Below are 24462 nucleotides of genomic sequence, written 5' to 3'. Positions count from 1 at the left end.
ACAACATATATTGGTACAAAAGTGCAAAAAGAAAGCAGCAGTTGCCTCACATATAAAATAATAAAGTTTTTTGTTAACAGCTGCTCTAACACCCATTGTTTGAGAATGTGCAATCAGAAAGCTGCTATGGAGAAGCTAGAAAGGGGCTGGAGCATTCCTGTCACCTCCTGTTAAAGACTGACTGAGAGTACAGATTTGCATATATTGCTGACCAAAAGTTTCCAATATGAATGTGTTTTCTGAGTACTCACAGAGCGCACAGAGCAACAAATAGGTACTTCCCAGAGTTAACATTTAGACAAATACTATTTGAGCCATAAAATAAGTGTAAATTCTCTACTAAAAGTACAGTGTTTTCTATGTTGTGATTTTCCTATGTTAGATGTCATTAGCATTATTAGCAGTTAGGGTATTATTTTGTGTGCTTTGAAATTATATTCTTATAGCTGTTTGTTCCTGTAGGGCTCAGAAGTGAATTTGAAAGAAAACTACTCTTGTTTTGAAAACAGTACTTTGTTCTATAAAGGAATGTTAATGTGTAAAACTTGGATGTGAAACAGCATTTGAAAGGTCTCTTAATCTCTTTGTAGGCCATAGAAAAACATCTCATCAGAAAGTCCAATGGAGGACTGACCTTCATTGGGGAGTGGAAGAACGGGCATCTTGAAAGAAAGATGGGCCATTTGACCTGTTTTGCAGGGGGAATGTTTGCCCTTGGAGCAGATGGTTCCAGAGATGATAAAGCTGGACATTATTTGCAGCTTGGAGCTGAAATTGCACATACATGTCATGAGTCATATGACAGGACAAGTAAGACCTATTGTTAATCTAACCATTTCAATAGTTGGAATACAGCAACTGTTGTAATTATTTTTAGGATTTGTTATGGACCTTGTCTAACATACACTGGTTTTATACCAGTATGAATTTTTAATATTCTTGTATTTACTTCTGCTCTACATCATGGTGAGTAAATGTAAACCCAGACTTTATGGTTCCTTCACGCATGTTTGTCCTTATTTTTGGATCAGTCAGCTAAGATAGGTTATATGGGTATGGGGAGGAAAGAATTTGTGTGAGCTCTTGTCACACAGATATATAGGGAAGTTTTTCATTTCATATATACTCTTCTTACAGTTGAGGGAAAAATTTGAAAATAGGCTTTTTCCTGGTTTTAGTAATAGTGCATTGTGGGTAAGTACAATTAAATAAGAGAGGATGAAGACTACTGTGTGGACTGTGAGGTCAAAGGCTTGACTAGTGAGGAGGCAGCATCAGACTTCATTGTTGGGCTGGAAGTTTCTCAAGGTCAGTCTTTTGGACCAGGATTATTTTAGATCTTTAGTAGTGACCTTGATGCTTGAAGTTGAAATGTACTGATTATGCTTAGGGTGGCCATAAAGTTGTAAGACATAATTAAAATGGAAGAGTCTCAGAACAGTAAGCAGGAAGATCTTGAGAACTGGACTATCAGAAATAAGAAGTTCACTAGAAAAAGTCAGGAGCTCTTTGTCTGAATGTGAGTTGAAAAATGTCCTGGTCTGTATCAGATGAAGAATTTTCAGCAGAGATTAGATAATATTAAGACTGCCTTAGCAGACGTGTAATTTGTCACCCAGAATACTCGGTATAAATCTGAATTTCTAGCAGAACAAATGCAGAAAAGGACCAACAGAATGAATAGAGCGACAGAGCTTTTATGTTACAGTGGGGAAAATATGAGAGATTGGTCTGCTCAGGCTAGAAAAATAATACTGAAGAAAGGAAAAAATTTATTGCCATCTCAAGGGGTAAACACTGAAGAGAAATAGTTATTTTAAGACATAAAAGAACGCAGTTGTAACAAGAGCAAGATTTTTAAGCTTGCTGTGAATAAATGTAGGTTGGAAATTGGAAATGGTTTTGCATAGCCATCAGAGAAGTGAGCTTCTGAGATACCTCCCCAGTAGAAATAATGGTAACTAAAACGAAAGCAGTATTAAGATGAGAATTCATGTATTTTTTCACAGGATTACATTGTATCGTTGTATAGTTGCCTGTCTTTTTAAATAATTCAGTCACACAAGCGATAATTTCGTTTGGGTAGCAACAGCATTTAAAAAAGGAAAAGAAAAAAATATGAGTATGCTTAAGAAGAAAGGTAGGACATAGTAGCTATTGTTGCATTCTGAAAAAATGCATTTAAATATTTAATTTGACATTTAAAAATAAGCAATGTTAAATTTACAGTTGTTTGAGCAGACCTAATTTTATTCCTTCAGATGTTTATTCTGTACCCTAAATAAGTCAAAAGATGGGGGAGATAAATTTTTTGATTACATATTTAATGACTGCATAAGAACACATGAGCAAGAAAGACTGAAAGCTGTACAGACAGCTATATATTTACAGTGCCCTCATTTTCTTTTGTTCAGTCATGCAGTCCCAGGAATGTGGATTGTTTGTGTTTGGATGTTTTGGTTTTAGTTTTCTGGACTGATTTTTCCAAGAAAATTAAGAACTTATATGTGCCAAATGTCAATTTCTTCATTCTGTTTTAACAGCAGTATTTGAGACATAGTTGTACACTTTAATGACAGAACTGGCTGATGGCAGAAAAAACATCTTTAAGAGGGCAGACAATCATCCTGGTTCAGCTAACAGGTTTATGGTTCAGCAGGGGAAGAGGATTGCCTGATCTCTTTCTCCTACGGATTTGAGAGAACTTGCCCTGTTTGGCATCCCCAGAGGACAGAGAAGGGTGCTGAGACTGAGTGCCAGGGATAGGCAGCTCTTTCTTTATAAACCAGCAGAGATGCCCTTTCCTGTGTCATCCCACAGTTGCTCATAATAAACTACAGTATGTAGCTGGTGATGTAATGCTTTATTATGAAAATACCGCTTTGTGAAGCAACCTAAATTTCCATAGCTGAGCATGAGTCTCAGCAAAATTGAAACAGAATTTTACAGAATAAAAGCATTTCCGGAAAATGAGGGCATTATATTGCCAACTGTCATCAACCTGTTGACATATTGCAGGTTTGAAAGCCTGTTAAAAAAAACCCTGATGTTTCAGAAAGCTGGTTATTTCAGTGCTGACTAGTACAGAGAAGCTGGAAAGTCCTTGAAATTATTCCTGATGTATTTTCTTGTGGGTTATGTCCCAGTGGCAACTGGCATCACTGCCATGTAATTGAGAAGTTTATGCAGGGACATAGTCTTGCTGATAATCTGAGTCACCTATCAGTGTTCTCCAGGAATATCTGAGAGAAGACCTTAGACTCCAGAGTCAGAGGCTGGAGAAGTGACTAGGTATGTTGTGAGAAGCTTGGGCCCTTGCCATGGCTCTGTGAAAACCCCTGTAGATTCTGCTTAAGCTGAAGGTCAGTCTGTAGCGCTCCTCAAAGGATGCCTTTCTAATTCAACAGCTGGAGGAAGCTGGTGGTCTTTGGAAGGTGAAGGCAGGGGGTGTAGTCGTGGTTCTGGTCTGCCTCTGAGCAAGGGATTTGTGTTTCCAGGATTGAACTAGACAGCATGAAAGCTCCCCCAAGGCTCTTCCCCTCTTCAGGAAATTGGGAATGCATGTGACACCCCTTAGAAACACCAAGGATTCGAAAAGGGTTATTGATGGTCAATTAGAAAACTTAACTGTAACCAGAATAGTCTTATGATGTGTAATCTAGACATGCCTCTGCTTCCTACTTACTCTACTATTTTTTTGTACCATAAACTATCAATAGATTAATGCTGCAGCCATCCTCAATCTCCAGTCCTATGACAGGAGGTTTCAGGATTTTTCTGTAGTCCAGTGTGCTCTCAGTTTGGAGAGAATATTGAGAAAAACAAAGATAAAAAGCATGTTCTGATCTGTATGCCCATGTAGCAGCACAAGATATCATAATGCTGTCAGTGGGCCCAAGTAAGGATACAAAAATACAGCTTCATGTGCTCATGGTGCAAGGTTTCTTGATGTTTAAGCTTATGTGAGTACTGCACATCTTGAGGTGTTCCAGTTTCTGGGGAATAGTTCTTTGTTTTCATGCTTAAAGTGCACCACTGAGAAACATGGCACAGGCATAAAATAATTGGCAATGCGAAATTTGTAAATGGCAACAAGAAAGAAGTCCAATGAAATTGAAAGAATAGAAAGATCACTAGTAAATCAGTCTGAATAATCAGCTTTCATAGGTATTGTGGAGGCTAGATAAATAAGCAAAATTATCTGTATAACGGCATTGTGTGATGATGTATAGCGCACAGTATTTTTAGTACATTATACCATCCCTTGTGCATAAGAATTTTCCTAGCCATTAGCTGATAGTGTGTAAAGTATTGACTGACTACAGAGAGCTTATTTTAGGTTGAAATTTTTTGCACTTCTTTAAGTTTCTTGACAAGAGCTGTCCTCAGAATCGTGGTACAGCTTTAGCTGGTTTTATGTGTGACAATTCTAGTGCAGAATAAGCCAGATGACTAAGAATTCAGTTGAGACATATGCAAGGCTGTGAGTAGATGCTATCTCTGTCCCAAGACTCTCAGTAAGCAGCTAAACAGGCAAAGCTGAAGAAATGAGAATAATTACATGTTTTTGTGAGAAGTATGAAATAGCAATGGTTTGGAGTCTCAAACAGAAGTACCTTGGAGGTTCTCTTCCTCCTATTTTGTATCAGTTAGAGCCTAGCAAGTATTATTACAATTATGAATCCTTTCTTACTTTCAGGAAATTTATTAAATTAAAGGAACATACAAAACATTAAACAATGTTTTCAAAAATATTTCTAAAATTAGAAATATATTTATCAAAAAGTATAAGGATTTGTCCTTTTTTTTGGCAGTGCTAAATACAGCTCTCATTGAAGTCAACTTTGTGTCAGTTAAAATCTTTTAAAATGGTGCTAGTTTAGCTTTGCAGTTTTGCACTTGTATGAAATTGTTTCTCATCTGCTCTCCCTGCCTAGACTATAACCTACCAGCGCTATTAATATGAAAATATCTGGATTATATTGTGAGCACTATAGCATTGTAAAATGGCCTTAGATGGTTCTTGGCTTAGAAGAATGGCCCCTGAAAGGTACTGTGCCCATAATAGCTTCTTTTCTTTAGTCGACTATTAGTAGAAGTGCTGTGATTAATTTTACATCCTTGGTTTCAGATAAGGGTTCGGTGAAATCATCACAATGTGCAGAGGTCACCCATCCTTGGGTAGTTTAATTTCTTGTAGTGCCCAATAGTATTAACAGTGGGTGTGAGTAAATAACTAAAGATTTAATGCATGAGCAGGCTACAAAGCAAGAGAAGACATCACAATTTCTGTAGGTGGTGGTCACCAGAACTGCCTGAAATCCAGCTTCTTTGGTGGATAAGACTAACATAGCTATTGTGTTTCCCTGATTTCTAAACAGCTTTTTCACAAGTATTTTACCAAGGCCAATTAGGGACATTAAGCAGTTACTATCTAAGCAGCAAGTACCTGTACGGAGGAATAAAATAGGCATAATATAGAAAACAGGATAGAGGTAAATAGTCCACTCTTGCAATGGATAAATGCTGGTTAACCAGTGGTACTCTGAAATATTTGATATATATTTACACATATGTGTATAGGTGTATAAAATGTATACTGTATTTATACACATTATGTATATTTCCATTTCATATTTTAATATGTGTTATATATAAATAAAACATACACATATATAAATGATCAGGAAAGGGCAGGAACAGTAAGGTCAGTGTGCTGATAATAGCAAAAAAAAGCGCTACACAAGGACCTTATGAGTAATTGCATAATAAATTACTAAATTAAATTCAGTGTAGTTAAATGCAAAGTGAGGCACCTATGAAAAAATTATTCCTAAACTCATATTAGATGATGAGTGTTAACTGACCATTGCAGTTCAGGAAATTGCTCTTAAGATTATGAAAATGTCAACTCAGTAACACTCAGGAAAAACAAAATGAGAAAGAGCAAAATAGAAAATGTCGTTATGTCACTGTATTAATCTTGTCCGCACTTTTTTTTGCTGTATTCAGGCTGGTCCTCTCATTTTACAAAGGATATAGTAGAATTGGAAGAGTTGCAGAGAAAGGCAAGAAGATTAACTAAGGGCATGGAACAGTTTCCATTCAAGGCACAACTAAATTGGATAGTATTATTCAGGGTGGAAAAGGAACATTCTAGGTAGGATTCAGCAGATTTGCAGAATTGCACAGGGACTGGAGAGTGGTTCTGCATCAAATAGGTGTTAGAGATGTGGAACTCCTTAGCAGAGGTTGTTTTGGATGCTCAAGGCTTACACAGATTTAAGGAAGCACCAGATACGTACGTGGGAAATCAATCTATTAAGAATTACTGACCACCTAAAAAAGTATGTCTAGTTTGGGAGAAGTCTTGAGCTCAAAAACATTAGAGGCTGGTAGAAAAGATGGGAAAAGGTATCTCATATACTTGATGGGCGCTTCCACGTGCCCATCCATGTTTGATTTTGGCCATTGTTGGAGATGTTATTCTGGAGCAGACAAAATTCCATCTGGTTCACTATGACCATTCTTATATTCAGAATTTTGGATAGGTAGAATGCTGTATCTGATCTCCTCCATTTTATAGTGAGATGTTTAATTTTTTAACTGAAACTGATAAAACTGGCCTATTTTGAAAGAAGTAAAATAAACATTTCTTGATGGAGTTTCCCTTACCATTCATGTGGCTGAAGCAGAGTGATGCTTTTTCTTTTGGCATCCAGAGCCATAGTCCCTTGAAAACAAAAAGATTAAGGAACATTTTTGGAGATTTTCTGTTGGGGCATGCACTGAGAGTTGCTCGTATTTTTCTTTATAGTATTCTAAGGTTCCCCTTCCAGACCCATGAGGCCATGGTTAATTTGAACCTCTAGCCTATAGGAATTACATGATTAATTGCTTTGATAATTTTTAAAGCTCGAGTGCAGCTTCAGAGTTCAGTGCCTTAAAAATTCTCTGCCAAAACAAATGGTGAGGTGCAGCTGTAGATAAGAGTACATTATTAATGTTAAATTTGAGGACTAATGTGCAGCTGTCTAATACAAAATATGTGTAATTGCAACTTCATATTATAGACAGTTTTTCTACAGGTGTGTTGTTCTTATATGAGTAGTCTTCCAGGTGCCAGCACAGGGCCTTTACAGGTTCCTTTAGGGGCTTAAATAGTGAATCTCTTAGTTCAGAGATTTATTTTCAGGTGTAGTTAAGACTTCATTGCCAGTTGTAAGCCCTTTACTTGAAGATCACAGTATATCACTTACAGTGGCCTGACAGCATGTCCTTAAACCAACAGTTTGGATAAAGATACAGATTATTTGGGATGATGCTACTTGGTTTAGTTCCAAGATCTTTTCCTGCTGTGCTGGGTGGGATCAAAGGACATCAAAACCTGTGTTGACCGTTCTTTTCTTTTTGTGTTTTGCTTGTAAAGAACTGATGTCGGTCACTTCAATTTTATGCTAAAATTGAATGTGTTAGTGTGTTTATATTCTTAGTGTTTCATTAGTTTTCAAGAGGATTACTGTAGTCCTGTCAAAATAGGTAGTTTTCTCACAGGAATTGGATAAATTATTGGATAAATAAGAAAAATTGTAGGTCTCAACAGTAGGAAATATTTATGAGACTGCTTAACGACAAGCTAGTTTCTGTTTTTTTAACAAGTTTGGCATATAGCAGTCTCCTACCCATCCTTCACGCAAAGATTGGTTTGGAATAGATTTTTTCTTGCTTTTTTGTTGTTTGTTTCCTCTGCAGCACTAAAGCTGGGCCCGGAAGCGTTCAAATTTGATGGTGGCGTGGAGGCGGTGGCAGTACGGCAAAATGAGAAGTATTACATCCTAAGGCCAGAGGTGATTGAGACCTACTGGTATATGTGGAGATTCACCCACGATCCCAAGTACAGGCAGTGGGGCTGGGAGGCAACACAGGTAACTATTAATTGTCGTCAGTAACTTAATTCCGTGCGTTTTCCCTTTGAAGCCACTTCAGTCTCATGGTTCTGAAACACTTCAATTGTAATTGATTTTCAACAGGTTCCTGAAAACTGGGGTACATATGAGGGTGCACATAGTTGTTGCTGTTTGACATCTGCTGAGTCAGGTGCTCAGCTGAGAGGTACATTCAGCACAGCTCGTGAGTTTTAGACATGGAAATAGAACCCGCTAGTCATGACTCCTACTGTTATCAGTAGTCCACAGCCCCTGAGAGTTCCTCCACTTCCCTGCTATCACTCCAGCAGTCTTTGGAAACAGCTCAAAACCAGTTTCAGAGATGAGAATAAGCATTAAAGATAACAAGACAGTAATGAAATATTTTGACTACAGCCAAAGGAGATGAGGGAGGAGCAAAGGAAGAGACAAACCAGGAGTCTGGATAAGTTTATTCTGTGGCTGAAACTCAGTTTTGGCCCAGAAGCAAGAGACCAGGAAAAAGTAGGAAGAGATCTTCTGAGATGCCTGTATTTATTGGGTGGAAGATAGTTAAGACAGGTTCAGAATATTTAGCCGAGCTCATTCCTATCCATCTCTCAGCACAGCTGCAACCACATAGAAGAGACCAAGTATTTTAAGGCTGCAACTCAGTGCAGTTTTGCCTTTTAGTCTGTTTTGTTCCAACCAGAATTACATTGTTCTGGAGACAGGTTCCACATTTGTAGCATTTGTATTCCAGAATGCATTGCCGCTGTCTCCGAAACATTGAACATTGAGTCTCATCATCCCCCTCCCCAAACTAGGCATGTTTCTAATATGACAAAGTTCATAACCTACTCCTTGCCTGTGTAGATACTACAAATGCTTGCTGATCTAACACCAGCTCCTTTCAGAAGCTATGGCTGGATGATTCAAACTGAGGTCAGGTCCTTTGTAATAGGTTAAAGAATTTACAAATATAAAGATTTTCAGGCCAGGATCGGTCTCTTAAGCACACTGCAAAGCATATCTTTTAATTGCATTTTGTTCAGTTTTTTCATTTGCTTTCATTATCTTGGTCCTCATTAATGCTTTCATAACAAACCCTCCCTTCCTCCTCCCCTGCCTCCAATTTTCTCTGTGTGTGGGGTAGGATTTTATTTTATCCTTCTGTCAACCTCCGTCGAAGCTGTAAATCAAGCAGCCCATGTGCTTAATTGCCTCTGTCCTTACAGACTTCTTCTGCTTGTTTCCTTGATAAAGGATTTCTTTATTGAACATAGCCATAAAATATTTTTGACTTCTTCATAAAAGGTTTTGCAAACCCCTCCTTCCCACAATTAGGAATTTTCTTACCCCACCATCATACTGACACAGAAGCTTGAAGCTTTTTGTTCCTCAGGGTTTTCTGTTCATTGCATGTAGATAATAAGTTCTTGTGTTTATTCCTCACACCTACTCACTACTTTTCCTTCTTTCCTGTCACACACAGCTCTGGCTGTGTTTATTCTGTCACTTATAAATAGAGAAGAATCTGGTGTGACACGCAGAGCAGTTGGCTTACTGCTATTGTACGACACTGTCTGAATTTGTCTTCCTTTTGCCTTCCAACCTCTGAAACATACTTGGATTTATTACCTATATTTTTTGGCAAAACTTAGGCACTTTAATGCAAAAGCTATGCTTTTTCCAAGGCATGTTTTGTTACATCTCTCCAAATCCAGTATCTGTGGAGGAAAAAACAGGAAGTTCAATCTTACATTCCCTCAGTGATCATAAATCCCTGTGACAGGGTCTCTATCTCTTTCCTAACGAAAAAAAGGCTAATTCTCCCTAATACTATACTTAGCACAAGAGACAACGTTCATCTCAATTGTATTGGGCCAGTCAAATTGGATGATGGTGTGCTGGAGGGCTGGCTGAAGTATTACAGAAATATGCATGCAGGATACTCAGGGTAAATACAGAAAATGACTAAAATCCTTTTTAGGCTAATTATTTGAAAGTAGTAAGAGCCACCACTTCACAATAGGCATGTTAAGCCAATTACTAATCTGAGCTGTGTGAATGAAGGGTTCAACTGTTTGCTGTGGACTTGTGTATCTCACTAAGCAGGATTGCACCACAGAGGCTGCTCAGTTCGTCAGAGCTTCTACTAACAGTGAAAATAGTAGACAAGACCTGAAGCTCGGGCTAACTTCAGGCAAATTGAGGATTGATAGTAAGATGGAGTGGACAGACCTGTAGCTCTCTGCCCTCATGAGACCTCACCTGCATCCAGATCTTGGGTCCTCAGCACAAGAAGGACATGGACCTGTTAGAGCAGTTCCAGGCAGGGACACAAATGTGATCCAAGGATGGGAGCACTTCTCCTACAAAGACAGGCTGAGAGAGCTGAGATTGTTCAGCCTGGGGAAGGGAAGCCCACAGGGAGAGCTCACTGCAGCCTTCTAGTACCTAAAGGGGGCTTATTAAAAGAAGTGAGATGGTGTTTTTATATGGGCATATAGTGACAGGTCAAGAGGCAATGGTTTTAAACTGAAAAGAACAGATTTATATTGGATGTTAGGAAGAAGTTCTTTACTGAGAGGCTGGTGAAGCACTGGAAAAGGTTGCCTGGAGAAGCTGTGGATGTAAGTGTTCAAGGCCAGGTTGGATGGAGCCCTGAGCAACCTAATCTAGTGAGTGGCATCCCTGCCCATGGCAGTGAGGTTGGAACTAGATGATCTTTGAGGTCCTTTCCAACCCAAACCATTCTGTGATTCTACTTAGTGAATTACAGTAGACAGAAAAGAGCCAGACATAGGCTGGAGGTAAAAGAAATATGGTTTCACAGTTTCATGGGTTAGAAGCTGTGAGTATGACAGCTGGTGAAGAAACTGGCACAGTTTTTATGGGTATGTTGTTGGCACAGTCAAGAAAAGTCACATATGCCACAAAAAACACCCTCAAAGAAACTGAGGGAGCTGGGGTCCAATCTAGAGGCACATCAAATTTTATTTCCAAGGAACTTAGGTTCACGTTGACCTCCCTGTATGTTACAGGCACTGAAATTTCACTTTGTGTCACTTTTGAGTAGCGACACGTGTATTTGACAGGAGCGCACTGTTGAATATTTTCCTGTTCTATTTGGTACTTGAATAAAGGAAACTAGAAAATCCACTGCTTCTTGTAGTTTGTTCCATTATTTATTTACTCTTGCTGTTAAAAAAAACATGTTTTATTTCCCGTTTGAATTTGCCTAGTTTCAGCTCTCAATCACTGGATTTTCCTATGACTTCCTATGCCATTTTAAAATGTCTTTTCTCCCATGTTTTCTTTCCAAAGGATTTTCATAGATTGTCATAAGCTTGCTACTGACTCTACTGAAGATACTAAACAAATTGTATTGTCTCTCACTGTAAAACATTTTGTCCAAATACCTGAACCTACATTAGTTCATCATCCTTCCATAAAAATGAATTCTAGAATTGCATACTCCAGTTTTGAGTTCAGCAAAAAAAAAAATTCAGCCTGTGCAAAAATAAAACTGTGTCCCTGCTACCGTGTCCCTGTTTACTGTCCCTGTGCGTGCATCTGCCACAATGTCAGGAACTCAGACTGAATTCTTACATGGCCATGGAAGTCTTTGAAGTGTCTCTGTGTTCCAGAGGTTGTCTCTACCTTCCAGGCTAGCCTGGATCTGCAGTTACACAGTCTTGATGACTAGATTTAGAAGTATGTGCCTGGTTTTATGAAACTCATTTTGTCTGGCACCCAGTTACCAGCAGATTACACTGTCTGCTGTTATTTACGTATGTCATTTTAGCCAGCAGCAGTGTTGCAGTGATTGATAAAACTTCAGACTGCTCCTTGTGGATCTCTGTGAGAAGCAGCTCTATTTTGTGATGATTTTGCATTGCCAGTTCCTTCTTAGAGCACTGTCAGTCAGTTTTAAATTGAATTATATTGATATAGTATAGTGCTGCCTTGTCTTCCCATAACATGTTAAAGTACCCTGTCAATTGCCTTAGAAGCTTTTAAGCTTATATTACAGCTCTGCAGTTATCTTTATTTGTCAAATTTGTAGCTCTCAAGGAATTAAATCAAGATAGATGCTGATTGGTGTAAATTATCCTCTAATTCTTCTATATTTTTCCATGTGTTTCTGTAATTGATTGGAACTAACATCAGGTATGCCATCCTAAAATTATTCAGTTTGCCAGTGCCTCATAATGGTAGCATTACCTTAATACCCTTCCAGTCATCTTGGAGCTTCCCTGTATTCTGGGGTGCAATAAATTCAGCGTTGTTTTTATCGGGGAGACTGGTCTTCAACTTTGGATTGAAAGTGTATCCAGGTGGCAAATCCAATGCCACTACACCAAATACTCTGAGGTCTGTGTGAAGACAGAACACTGAAATTTTCAAGTAGCATTTAAGCAGCTTGTCTATGGCACCAGGCTTTTCAGCCAGTGTCCTGAAGTTCTGTACAGCTCTGAATCAAGGTCAATTATTTGTTTGTATTTTAAAATTTTCTGTTTGGATGAATAGCTCTATAGCAATCTTTCAGAGGCTTTTTTTCCTGTACAGTTCATTACTACCTGTACTGTGTAGAACTCTGATCAGCTAGGGTAAATCCTTTGCCTATTCTGAGCATCAGTCTGCCTTCCCAAGGAAAAATTTCTGAAGATACAAGGTTACTTGGTAATTGTAAGGAAAAAAAAGTTAATATAGATCATACATTTTCTTTCTCCAAGCTTGCAGGCCTGCTGGCTTCACCAGTGTTGCACTTAGTTACCCAAGCATGAGACCTTTGCAGCACAGAGCAGGATCTCAGTGCTGTCCATTAACTACAGTTTCTAAAATAAGCAAGTTTTGTCTCTTACACTGACTTGGGGATTTAATTCTTCTGGAGGAAGGAGATGGTGTCCTAACAGTGGTACCATTTATTCCTTGTTTTCATTTTGCCACAGTCACTAGCAGGTTTCTCCTGTCCAAGCTGTGGCACACAGCATCAGAGTTGCTGACTAATTCACCAGAGAAACACCTGCATGGTCAGGCTCTGCATGCTGGAAATTCTGGCAGAAGTTGTAACCACTGGGGCTTCCTCCTCCATCTTGCCATGCTTTAGAGCAGACACAAGGTCATGTTCTGCTGTATTATAAAAGGGGATAGTGGCAAGAGGAGGCACTTTATTTTCTGCCTATAAAGCAAAAGTGCTTTGGCTCTTGTTTATTTATGTAACACCTGCCTAGTGGCTGTAGGGGAGGAACATGCAAATGTGTTACTTCTTCAGAAGCTGGCTAAGCAATTAATTTTTTTCTTTCCTTTTTGTTGTTGTTGGTTGGTTGGTCTGGTTTGATTTTGCGTGAGGAGGGTGGTGTTGTAGTTTTTTGTTTTGTTGATGTTATTTGGCTGCTATGTAGTAGGTGCATTACTTTTGATGTGCAAGAGCATGCAAAGAGATTGTCATGCATTTGGTGCTGTTGGGTTAGATGTGTCACATACACCTTTCTCTTCACGGTAGGGAAAATCTGGTCAACCCAGATCTCAGCATGTGAATAGTCTCAGTGTAGCCCTAGCTTGCACAAGCAACCAAATCTGAAAAGAATTCATCCAGACACTTTCTTCTTTTAGACTCAAGTCCCAACAAAAAATGGAGTGTTGCCATCCAAACTTGGAGGAAGCAGTGCTTGAGATAAGGAATTACAGCAAGAATTAGATTTTGCCAAGAAAGACTGTACCTTTCTTGGCATAAGCTCAGGCTCTAGAGCCACAGCCATTCCAATAAAATCCTTTTGTCAGTCTCTCCAGTTGCTTTTCTAAAAACCTTGCTTTTCAGAAATTTGAAAGAACTTTGTACAGTCTGGATTATTCTTCAGTTCATGAACAGTCTCACATTTCCACAGGGCAAGAGTGTATTCTAGGAGGAGGTCAGCTGTAGTACTACTGCTCTGTGACTTACTTTCCTGAGTATCTTGCTCAACTTTCTGCTTTTCCTCCCAATTTCAGTGACAGCATCTGCTGACATTATTTGTGCATTTGTCCAGTGGAAAATTCTTCTTTGTCTCCCAGTATTTCTAATATGCAAAGGCGATAGTGAGGTCCTTGAAGAGTTAGTTTTGATTGAATCTGTTTTCTGTGCATAAAAAGGGCATCATTCAAAACTTATTTGCTCCCCTGCCTTGACTCCCCTCAGCTTCTGTTGAGTATAACTAGCAAAAATCAAAATTAACAAAAATCTGGGCCTAAAGCACCATGTGGAGAGGAGCTTCACACAGGCTATCAGGCTGAACCATAGATTACTGAACTACAGGTAGCTACGTTCAGTCATTGGTAATGACAGACATCCTGAGACAAACATTTTCCTTCATCCCTGCTTCTTTTCTGTCCCTGCATGAATCTATTAAAAGAGTTGGTGTCTGCTGAGGAAGCACAGTCAAAGCAGCAGGGAAGCACAAATAACCTGTGAATCATTTCAGAGTCGTTTCTTCGGAGCCAGTTTTAATGGCTGATATCCTTGTGTGCTGTAAGGTCGTGTGTGCGAGTGGAATAATGAAAGTGTAGGCGAGAGGTGCTCCGAGCTGCTAATGCTTCCTTTCCAGTCTCCTCCTCTTCCATTGTGCTTTTCACAGTACTGTGTTGGAGCTGGGGGGCAGGGGGAATCCATTGGCCCCTTCCTTCTTGGAAGATGTATGGATTTAAACTCCATCCTTTGAAGATAAAGAGCTCTGCTGCAGTCCAGCACACAAGCTGACGTGAGTTTCAACTGTATAAAGGGGAAACAGAGAATAGCATATGTAGGAGAGGGAGATGAGGGGAGAAAGCAGCAGCTAGAAGAGTTTATAGGATGAAATCAACAGTCCACAAAGATGAGTACAGTATTTTGTTTCTACTTCCAGTAAGTCTCCGTGACTAGATACTAGTCAAAGAATTCCTGTAACTCTTCAGACTCTTCCAGCTCCAAAATCCAGGGATGTTTGTTACTTCCTGTGCACGTCATAGCCCATATTGCATTGATTTGAGTGATGGATGTTCCACTCGGTGTTACTTACGAGGAGCTGTACGAGCTCAGAGAAAAAGTCTATGGAGTCCTTGTCATGTCATCAATATCAGCCAACAGTAAAACCCAGGAAGGAAAGGGTTCTTCCCCACAATACTTTCTTAGCATGTAGCAGTTTGCCATATGTGGTGTTATTAATAACCCTGGAAGAATGCTACTTCTGTATGTGTCCAGTCTGGTTTTTATTCTTTTCAGCATAAACTGTTAATGTCCATAGCATCCTCCAACAAAGAGATTCACGGCAGAATAATGCAGCGTGAAAAGAACCACCTTCTTTGTTGATCAAGCCTGATGCTTTACAGTTTCCAAATTTTGTTCTACAATTAAATTCTGTGTGTCTTTTCCCTTCCTTTTTGCAGGCAATTGAGAAGTATTGCCGAGTTAGTGGTGGCTTTTCTGGTGTCAAGGATGTCTATTCCTCATCTCCTACATATGACGATGTACAGCAGAGCTTTTTCCTTGCTGAAACTTTGAAGTAAGTCCTTTTCATTCCTGCATCTTTCTGTGAAAGCTCTCATCTAAATTCTAGAAGAATATAGTGGCTCCACAGGTAGCTGATGGAAGCAAAGAGTGATTTTGAGTATTAGGAGCACAAAATGGAACAGGGAGAAAGCAGGTCCTGAAAATGGCAGTTCTTGTGCCTAATTCAGGCATCACAGCGTGTTTCACTGGGAAGAAGGGGCTCTGAGTTCATCATGTGTAAGGGGATAGTGTGGCTATTCTATCCTTCTGCTGGTCCTTACCAAATTCCTCTACGCAATCACAATACTTTGTTGCCTCGCGTTACCATTATAAAAAGAAAGTCAGCCACTGCTACCTCCTCTGTTGTCTTCTTTAATTTTATTTCACTTACTTCTTCAAGTTCATTTTCTGGGGACTAAAAGCAATGGTCCCAAAGAGAGAGGCAGCAGTTTCAAACAGGTCAGGTCAGAGAAACAGTACCTCTCCAGGACCCGATGTTATTTGATTGATCTGCCTATAAAAGCCAAATGGGAGAATGAAATCTGCTCCTAAGGGATTTCTGTGGTGACAAGGCTGACTTTTGATGTATCACCAGAATCCTGTCTGCATCTTAAATAATCACAAGGAGATCTGAAAATTCACTGATGCATCATTCAGTAACTGGATATACTATAGTGCAAGGATTGCAGAAGGTGGCAGTTCTAGGAGAGAACTCAGAAATTTTTACTGACGTTTGGGTTGGGGCATTTCCTGCTTGTGGGACAAAACAAAGGTATACTGAAGAGCTGGATATTAGATGTTTCGACATTGATGCAATTGGCATAGCCAAACCGGAAACTGGTTTCACGTTGGGATAAAGCAAAGAACATAAGGTCAAGCAAGATAGCCCAAATGAAAATAAAGGCAGAAGGGTTGGGTGTGATGTCATGAGGAAAATGCAGATGTTCCTCAGAAGAGGGGCATGAAATGTGTCTTATGGAATACTTGCTGTAATCTTTTCTGCTATTGATGATTACTTCTGCATCTTTGTTCCTCTCAAATTCAAATTTCGTAACTGTCCCAAATACGCTTTTTTGCTGCTTGGATACTTCAATTCATTGAAGATACACCGCAGATTATGACAGTTTTGGGCAGTACCTGGCATGAAGGTACCTGTTGAGTGGAAAAGAGCAAGATGGAGAAATAGGTTGCTTAAGTTATTCAAAGGGAAAGCATGAATCAAATGAGGAAGGTGAGTTTGAGTAAGATGAAATATTGCTGCTGTGGTGAGAAAGAGCTCAGAGAGCTCCAGCAGGAGAGAGCAAGGCAGAAGTATTGAGGAAAGGAAGGGCCTGGTGCTTCAAAGACAAATGAAGAGGGTGGAGAAAGTGACGAGATAGGTGTGACAAAACTGAATCATCTCTGGAAAAATTTTTATCTGTAAACAGTTAATTGATGAGGAAGGAAAGAAGAAGTAGAGCCCCACTGACTGGATTGTGGATAAAGCTGGCAAGTAAAGGCAGCAGGAGAATTGATCAGGCAGTGACACATGGCTGCAAGCAGCAGACACTGCCAGTGTCTGATGGAGAGAGAACGAAGGAACAGCAGAACAAGTGTGCACATTCTGGACGTGTCAGAGTCCACTAACGGGAATGACACCCTTTCTTTGTCGGTTGCAGCAAGAGCTGTCTTTTTCTGGATGGCAGGAAAGCAAGCAGGAGCTGAGAGATCCTGTACGCCCACGCTGTTGCGCTTGCACTCACACAGTCAGGTTTTCTGTAACAAGGGAAATGTCTTGAGTTTTAGCAGTTGGGTTAGGAAACTTTGACAGATCCCTACTACCAGTATGTCCTACAGAGTACAGCACAACCACATTCAAAAATGTGCATTAAGAAAAAAGGAACATCAAATACTTTTTTTCCTGCATATGTCCAGTAACCCTTATTTTGTTACATCCTTGATGTCCTCTGCATTGTATTATAAAGTACATCTGTAAAACCCCTCTCCACAATCTATTGTCTCATCTTCTCTCACCAGAAGCTGACCCAGCTTCCAGAACAGTGATGACAAATCAGATATCTGCCACAGTTTACTAGCTTCTCTTGTGCTGTTATGAAATCTTTGGTTCGGATTAGAGGTTTACTCCATTAAGAAAAGTTTTTTGACAACTTCTTCTCTGTTCTCCTGTCCCCCAAATACTTGTGGTTGGTGTCTTGATGTTTATTTTACACTGCAAGTCTTTGACAGGAGACTTGAAAAACAAGTTTCCTGGAAAGATTAAAATGCTGTCTTTATAACAACTTTTCATTGAAGGGCTTGATCATAATAACAATGACTTTAGATCATCGTAATAGGGAAGGTTGTGTGTGTGCTGTACAAAGATTGAAAGCAAGTAATTTGTATATAGCTGTAGCTGCTGAACTGTGGGGCCTGAAGCTGCTCTGTTGCCCCTGCCTGCCTGTGCTCTGCTTTAATACCCGTGTTTTTCATCTCTGTCTTGGTATCCAGGTATTTGTATCTGCTTTTCTCCAATGATGATCTTCTACCATTAGACAACTGGGTTTTTAACACAGAAGCTCATCCTCTGCCTGTTTTACATTTAGCCAACACCACACTGTCAGGAAATCCTGCATATCGATAAAAACAGCTCTATGAAGAGGAAAAGAGACTGTTTTCAGCTCTGTTTTGTTTACATGGACCACTTGAGACTTTAAGCAGGAGAGGAGACAGACAGACACTTGGTAAACCTAGACCCCCGAGTCAAGCAAGTATTGGCATGGGAAACGAAGCTCTTCAACATATAAATAAGTTAAAAGTTCTGTTTTATACATGACCAAAACACGTGAGTGTGATTTTTGCAGGACAGAGACTTCACGCGCTTTGAACCCTGGCAAGACATGGAATCTACAGATAATATCAGTGCAGCAGCACAAGGAAGAAGAAGCTTTCCTATCCAGGGAGAGGAACTTGCTGCTTGCTGTTGCAAGGAGCAACACACAGTCACCTCTTCAGATTGGGTGGGTTCCAAATACCTAGGTTTTCTTTTTCTTTTTTTTTTTTTTTTTATGATGGCATGAACAAAGCAACAACAAAAAGCAACACCACTGCACCAGCAGCATCAGGGTTTGAATTTCTTTCTGTACCTGTCCAAATTTTCTAAGGAGTGTCTCTTTATCCAGACTGGCAGCCATTCTCAGAGCCTCTAAGCTGTTAGAGTGCAAAAAGTATTGCCTCCTCATTTTCCCTTTTCAAAATAATGTTTCTATCCAAAAAGAAAAATCAATTAGTAAGCATTTGGTTTGTAGTTCACTGTCAGCAGGGTGGGCTTAGTTCATTTGGCAAGCTCAGCCAGAGTCTGGAGTATATCATAGCAGTAGGAAGGAGCCTAAGTTTCTCTTCCTCCCAAATTATGTCACATGAAAAAAACCATTCTCTTCTTAGTCCTGGTTCTTTTATCTAAATAAACAGAGATGACAACGTGAGCATAACAGTCTCATGATTTATATAGGAGGATACTGGATATGGAACTAAAAGAAGCTCCCCTTAAGCTAAGCAGCAAGAGTTTGCTGCTTTGTATTTTTCTACACAAGCTGGATTTTTCCTAAAAGTTTCATTCTTTGGACTATTCACAGAACCTTCTTTACACTTATATGTGTGTGTGTGTGTGTATATATATATATATATATATATATATATATGTGTCTGACAGAAACCTAAAACTGCCTTTGATTTACTTTACAAAACTTGCTTTTCTTCTGGGTGCCCCAGTACAAATCCAACACGCTCTTTGGAAACAGCGTAACATCTCTTACATGTGACTGGGAAAAGAAACTGAAGAGTCTCTTCTTTCATTAATTTATGATGCTGCTACCTGCATGGGTTTTTTTTTCAAGTACTTCATGGCTGGCTGGACAGTATTGCTTAAATGGGGTCTTTTTCAGTCATTTATTTGCTAAAAAAAGTTGAATCTTTCCAGATTTTTCGTCTTTTCTGTTTTGTCTTCCTCAATCTCTTTTTACTGTTGTTCAGAATCCTTACAGCTCAAATTATTCTTTTTATTCTCCTATATAGCTCTTAAATCTTTTTGCCATGGTGATTGGCCCCTTTGCTGAAAAACAGCCTTTAGGTGCTGGTTTCCCTCCTAATTAGTGCACAGGCTGAGTCCTTAAAAAATCTTGATGATGGTTTTGTACTGAAGCAAGTGGAAGAACTCTTCAGTGGACTACAGCAAAGGGAGTGAGTGCTATTTTTCCCCTCAAAAATGTTTTTATATGAAGTTTTATACAAAAAAACTTTTTTCCATATCATAATACATCTGACCGTAGAGTTTCCCCCCAAAATTATTCTTCATTTGTCTGTGACACTAACTTAGACATAGAAATCATCATATGATCTAAGTAAAAATGCTATCAGATGCTTTTTTCCAGACAGTTACTTTAGTTTAAGAGAAGTAAAACATGGAGCTTGGAAAAAGTTCCAGTCTCAATGTTTGTATCTTAATCCCAGTTACTTTGTTACTGTAATTTGCAGCAGTATCTTAAGAATAATTTGAGAATTTACAAAGGAATTGATATAGTAAATAGTACTGATTTCAGTAATTGTTTATTTAAAATTAGAAGTAGCTTAATAAATGGCTTCTTATTACTGGCCCCACATAAATTTATTTTTCTAATTGTTATTCAGTGACTTACTGAAGATCTAGTAATTTTTCATTTTCCCAAGTTCAGTTATGTTGTGTTTTCAAATTGTTTTTCTGATCCTGTGAGAACTCTTACTAGTTTAAAACTGCACTTGATTGCCTTGTTCTCCTAAATCTCTCTGGGTGTAAAGGAGAAAGAGGAAAAGCTAACTCTTCTGTTAAAAAAAAAAAAAAAGAGTTAAAAATAATAGAAGCATTTCCACCCCATACACCCATCCCTGTACACCTCCTGATAAATGCAGGTGTAGAATGGCTGCCAGTCTGTTCAGAGGAAGGTCAAGGACAGAATTCTGGAGTCCCAGAAGCAGCAAACTTCTTATCATTGCTGCTCCTCCTCCATCCCCTTCTTGTGAATTAAAGAGGAACCCTTCAAATTTAACTTCTCCATGAATCCCAGTGGGTTAACTTACTGCCATAAGAATGCCTGAATTGAGGACTAAGCCATTTCATGTTATGGGATGGTGTTTTTCTCAAAGCAGATGTACAGTACTTCTATTTCTTTGTGTAGATAGCAGCAGGTACCAAATAAAGGAGACTCGTGTCTCGTTTTCCGGTTTCCCCAACAACAGTCAGTTCATACTCCATCACTCTTTAAAATACCAACTATCCTTTTCCTCCAGAAGCTAATGATGTGCAGAGTCTATCAAAAATAATGCATTTTAAGGACTAATTGCTGTGTCTTTCATAAATTTCATCCTGAGATTTCCTAGATCAAGCAGAGTTTGGAGGTAATGGGTTCTGGGTGAGGTATGTGCTTGATTACCAAGCACCACAGATGCTGAAACTTCTGACTGAAGTGATGTGCCCTCGTTCTGAGTCCTTCACAGAAAAGTAGGTTCTGATCTACAAAATGGCAGTATGTGCAACCCAAAGTTCAGACTGTTTTCCCTCTGGGTACATAAGGTACAGTGAATATTGCCATTTTCATTCTGTTGCTGCTGTCTTACTTTCTTGAAGATAAGAGTGTAAATTTAAGCACAAAAAAGACTTTTTAGTCCTAGCTGTTTCTGAGTCTTGCACTGTACTCTCTAACAAAACAATCCTCATTTTGTTTAGGTAGCTGTCCCATTTTACAATTTCTACAATACCCTCTCTCCTTACAGAATAAAATAAAAAACAAAATCATGTACATTTTTGGCACACTGGATTTGGGCAAGAGCCTGGAAATCCCAGAATTGTCTGTTTCCTGTTTGCATGCAGTCAAAACAAGGATGTATGGTTCTTTTCTTATTCCAAGCCTCAAACTTGCCTGTTGGTCAGGATCTGCCAACAGTAAATTAGAGCTTGACTTTTCAAAGAGGCCAGATTTCTGCAGCTTCCATTAACAACCCCGGAGCTGTGTGTGTCCTGCAGTCAAGAAGTCAACTTCTTAGCTTTGTCCTCTAAATAAAAACAAAACCCTTGAATGATATTCTGAGTGTTAATTTTGCTGCACAATATAGCCCTTAAAAGGGAATGTTCAAGAAAAGTATAGAAAATAGCAAGTGCCCTGGAGCAGAAGGAAAAGCAAGTAGTTCCATGTGCCAGTCACACCTTTGCTGTTCCTTCATCTGCCTGCTCCAAATTTGTGGATCACTGTGTTCTAGCTCCCAAGCACTGACATATTCCCACCCAGTATTTTACAAGATTTGAATGTTGCCTGCGTTCTGATAAGTGACAGTAATTACACATTCCCTGTAATACCATCCTTTAAGGTTAGAGGTGCACCCCCTAAGCAAAGCCCATTGGGCTGTCGTTTATGATCCCCTCTTCTGTCCATGGGAAAATGCCATTCCAAACCTTCAAAACGTGACTCTCCTCAGTGTGAATGGAGAAGAGGTTGACAGCATGAACACTGAAAGAATCAACAGTGTGATGGCACCCACAGAAGATGGTGAGGCAGTCTACGTTTTAAGGGCTCTAGGAGCAGGCTTTTAGAAAACTGAGCCTGATATTTACACTATTAAGCCTAGTCCATGTTTATAAGGGGACAAATAAGAAACAGGCTTCTTGATACCAGAGAAAAATGAAAGCAAGCTCTTGATCCATACTGTAGTTGGGAGATCCGTTCACCCTGAGTAAGACATCCCTCTTGAATTCCTTGAATTTTGAGAAACAGTCTTCTGACTCAAGAGTTGGAGTTGCCATACAAAGAGGAAACCCAGGCTCTTTTGCAAGTTGTGTGCGTCCAACTGTAGCAGAGGTGATAAGCACGAGCTGCTTCAGCTGTCAGCACCTTCTAACAAACTGCTCTGTAATTGCCCAGGAAAGTTGGGAGCCACCAAAGTTGGAGGAGACAGCCTGACCTGTTACAGTGAATTGTTGCCTTTAATCCTAATCGCTTGGTGGAAGTTGGATTTGCATTCTGCCTTTATTCTTGCTTTGTCTAAAACTGACAGATTATTTTTTCCTCCAAAATAAAAAAAGGGCGAAAGTCTATCTTCTGATGTGGAAACCTTCTGCCTCTGACCTGGAATCCTGCATATGTACTTTTTACAGATTAAAAAATAATATTGTATATAAAAAAGATTGAATAAAGAATGTCTTTAAGTGAAAAGGGTATGGTTTTTGTCCTTTGCCTCCAATGGCAGCATCCTGCAGTAACACTGGACTGCGAAGCTGTCCGTATTCCAAAGGCTTGGTGGTGCTGCAACTTTTATTTGCACTGCAATTCTACTAAGGACTTTGTCAACTTAAACATGTATAAAGACCCCCTAATGCAAAATTAACCCCCTGTTCCCCGTACGTGCTTCTAACAGGTCCCTGTAGTGCTCAGATTGTTCTCACAATGCAGCTTCATCCACAACAGTTTCAGACTGTTCCTGTGTGCCATTGTGAAAGCCACCAAACCTCACAAAAGTTTGAAATTTCTCCCCATTTTTCAAATTGTGTGAAAGTGGCTAAAAGGTTTAAAGATCCTTTTAGATGAGTGTAAAGGGACAGGCAGGCAAGCAGTGGTACTAAATAAATTTCTTAAGCCACGAGGTTAAACTCCTAGCTTTTCTTGAGACTTAAGTAGAAACAATTGGGCAATAGAGCCTGTCCATCCATTGCTCTGCTGTCTGTGAAATGGAGAAAGTTTGCAGTTGTTTAAGCATTATTCACAGGGAAATTGGCATGAGGAAATGGCTTCAGCTGAGCTTGTTTTCCCCCTACACCTTGAAATTCCCTGGAACTGCTGCTATAGCTATTACTTTTCACAATACAGCTTGTAAATAACCAGATTTGCTTTGTGATTCATGTTAACTGTAGATAATTCTTTCTGTCTGACGACACCCACGTTGTTCACACGTGGCACCTTGTTTTCGTGGTGTGCCATGTCCTGTTTCAGTGCTTTATATCCAATGCCCAGCCTTCCCAGGGTGCTTGAGCCTCAGGATGTAATGATCCTAAGAGGAAATTGCTTCCAAAGTGCCGTAACTGAGTGCAACTCATGACCCCTGCTGTACTGCCACGCTATCCACCTTGAGATCCACTTTTCCATCCGGTTGTTGCTCCCTAGCTTTTTGCATGCAGCTTTTGCATCCGTTGATCTCCCTGTGGTGTCCTCAGCCCCTAAGCCACCTCACTGGAATTCACTTGGTGTTATCAAAGCATGTCCTGTCCTTTGTGGTTGCACTGCATTGTCTCTGCCTCTTCAACAGTGAAGTGCTTCACCCCTCTGCTTCCATCTCGTCTGAGACAGACTTACTTTCGCATGTTTTCTGCCCAAGGGATATATATATAGGGAATATCCTCTTTTATCTCTCCGTTGGCACTCTGCCTGCATGTCACCCGCCCCCCCTCCCTTCCCTTGCAGACTCTGTGATTGTGTGTGCTCCTTCCTGGAGACCATGTGCCTTTCCTAGGCATATTAATTAGCTGTATTTAAAAATCCTGAAATTAATCCTTTAATGGGTTATTTTTAGCCTTTGTCTTGTAGCTCTGGGAGCTGGCTTCTCTCAGTGCAAAGTCATAGGCTTTCTGTGGGCTTTGGAAAGGAAGCATTACTCTATCTGTGCTGCTTCACGTGTGGGATGTGTGAAGGCTGGTGATGGTGTGCTTTTTTTTTTAAATGTGAAGAGCAGGAGTCTTTTTGACAATATTTCAGGCTGAGCCAACTGCCATGCAAAAAGGTTTGAGAAAGAGCAGTCACTCATGTAGCCAAACTTACTTGCAGGTAAGAATTCAGGGAATAATTTGGGGAGGAGGGAAAAACCACTATGTCCATGTGTACCAACAGTGGCGCTGTTTGCTTTCTTAGATGGTTTCCATTGTACAAGTAGTCACAGGCAACAGGTATGATGTCTGTCTGCAATGGTAAGAAGAATTTGTTTGTAGAAAAAACCAGAAAGAATTGTCAGTACAGAGAATGAAGGATCAGATATTGCTGAGGCCTGGAACAGCAGAAG

The 24462-nt window shown here is 39.7% G+C and overlaps 1 protein-coding gene across 2 annotated transcripts in view; it reads left to right on the top strand.

Moving 5' to 3' along the window:
- MAN1A2 (mannosidase alpha class 1A member 2) overlaps positions 1–22628 on the top strand; it is a 136005-nt gene extending 113377 nt beyond the window's left edge. Inside the window, exons 10-14 of one of the 2 annotated variants that reach the window (XM_032098688.1) lie at positions 591–810; positions 7753–7925; positions 15312–15427; positions 16518–16645; positions 17902–17990. In XM_032098688.1, coding sequence (XP_031954579.1) covers positions 591–810; positions 7753–7925; positions 15312–15427; positions 16518–16560 — 552 coding nt within the window. In that variant the 3' untranslated portion in view covers positions 16561–16645; positions 17902–17990. Of the gene's footprint in view, positions 1–590; positions 811–7752; positions 7926–15311; positions 15428–16517; positions 16646–17901 lie in introns of both variants that reach the window. The other variant, XM_032098687.1, reaches the window with a different exon arrangement.
- Positions 22629–24462: the final 1834 nt, after the last annotated feature.

The sequence above is a fragment of the Corvus moneduloides genome, chromosome 2, assembly GCF_009650955.1.
Source record: "Corvus moneduloides isolate bCorMon1 chromosome 2, bCorMon1.pri, whole genome shotgun sequence".
NCBI classification, from domain to species: domain Eukaryota; kingdom Metazoa; phylum Chordata; class Aves; order Passeriformes; family Corvidae; genus Corvus; species Corvus moneduloides.
The sequence above is the reverse complement of the archived record's forward strand: the minus strand, read 5'-3'. Positions and strand labels throughout refer to the sequence as shown.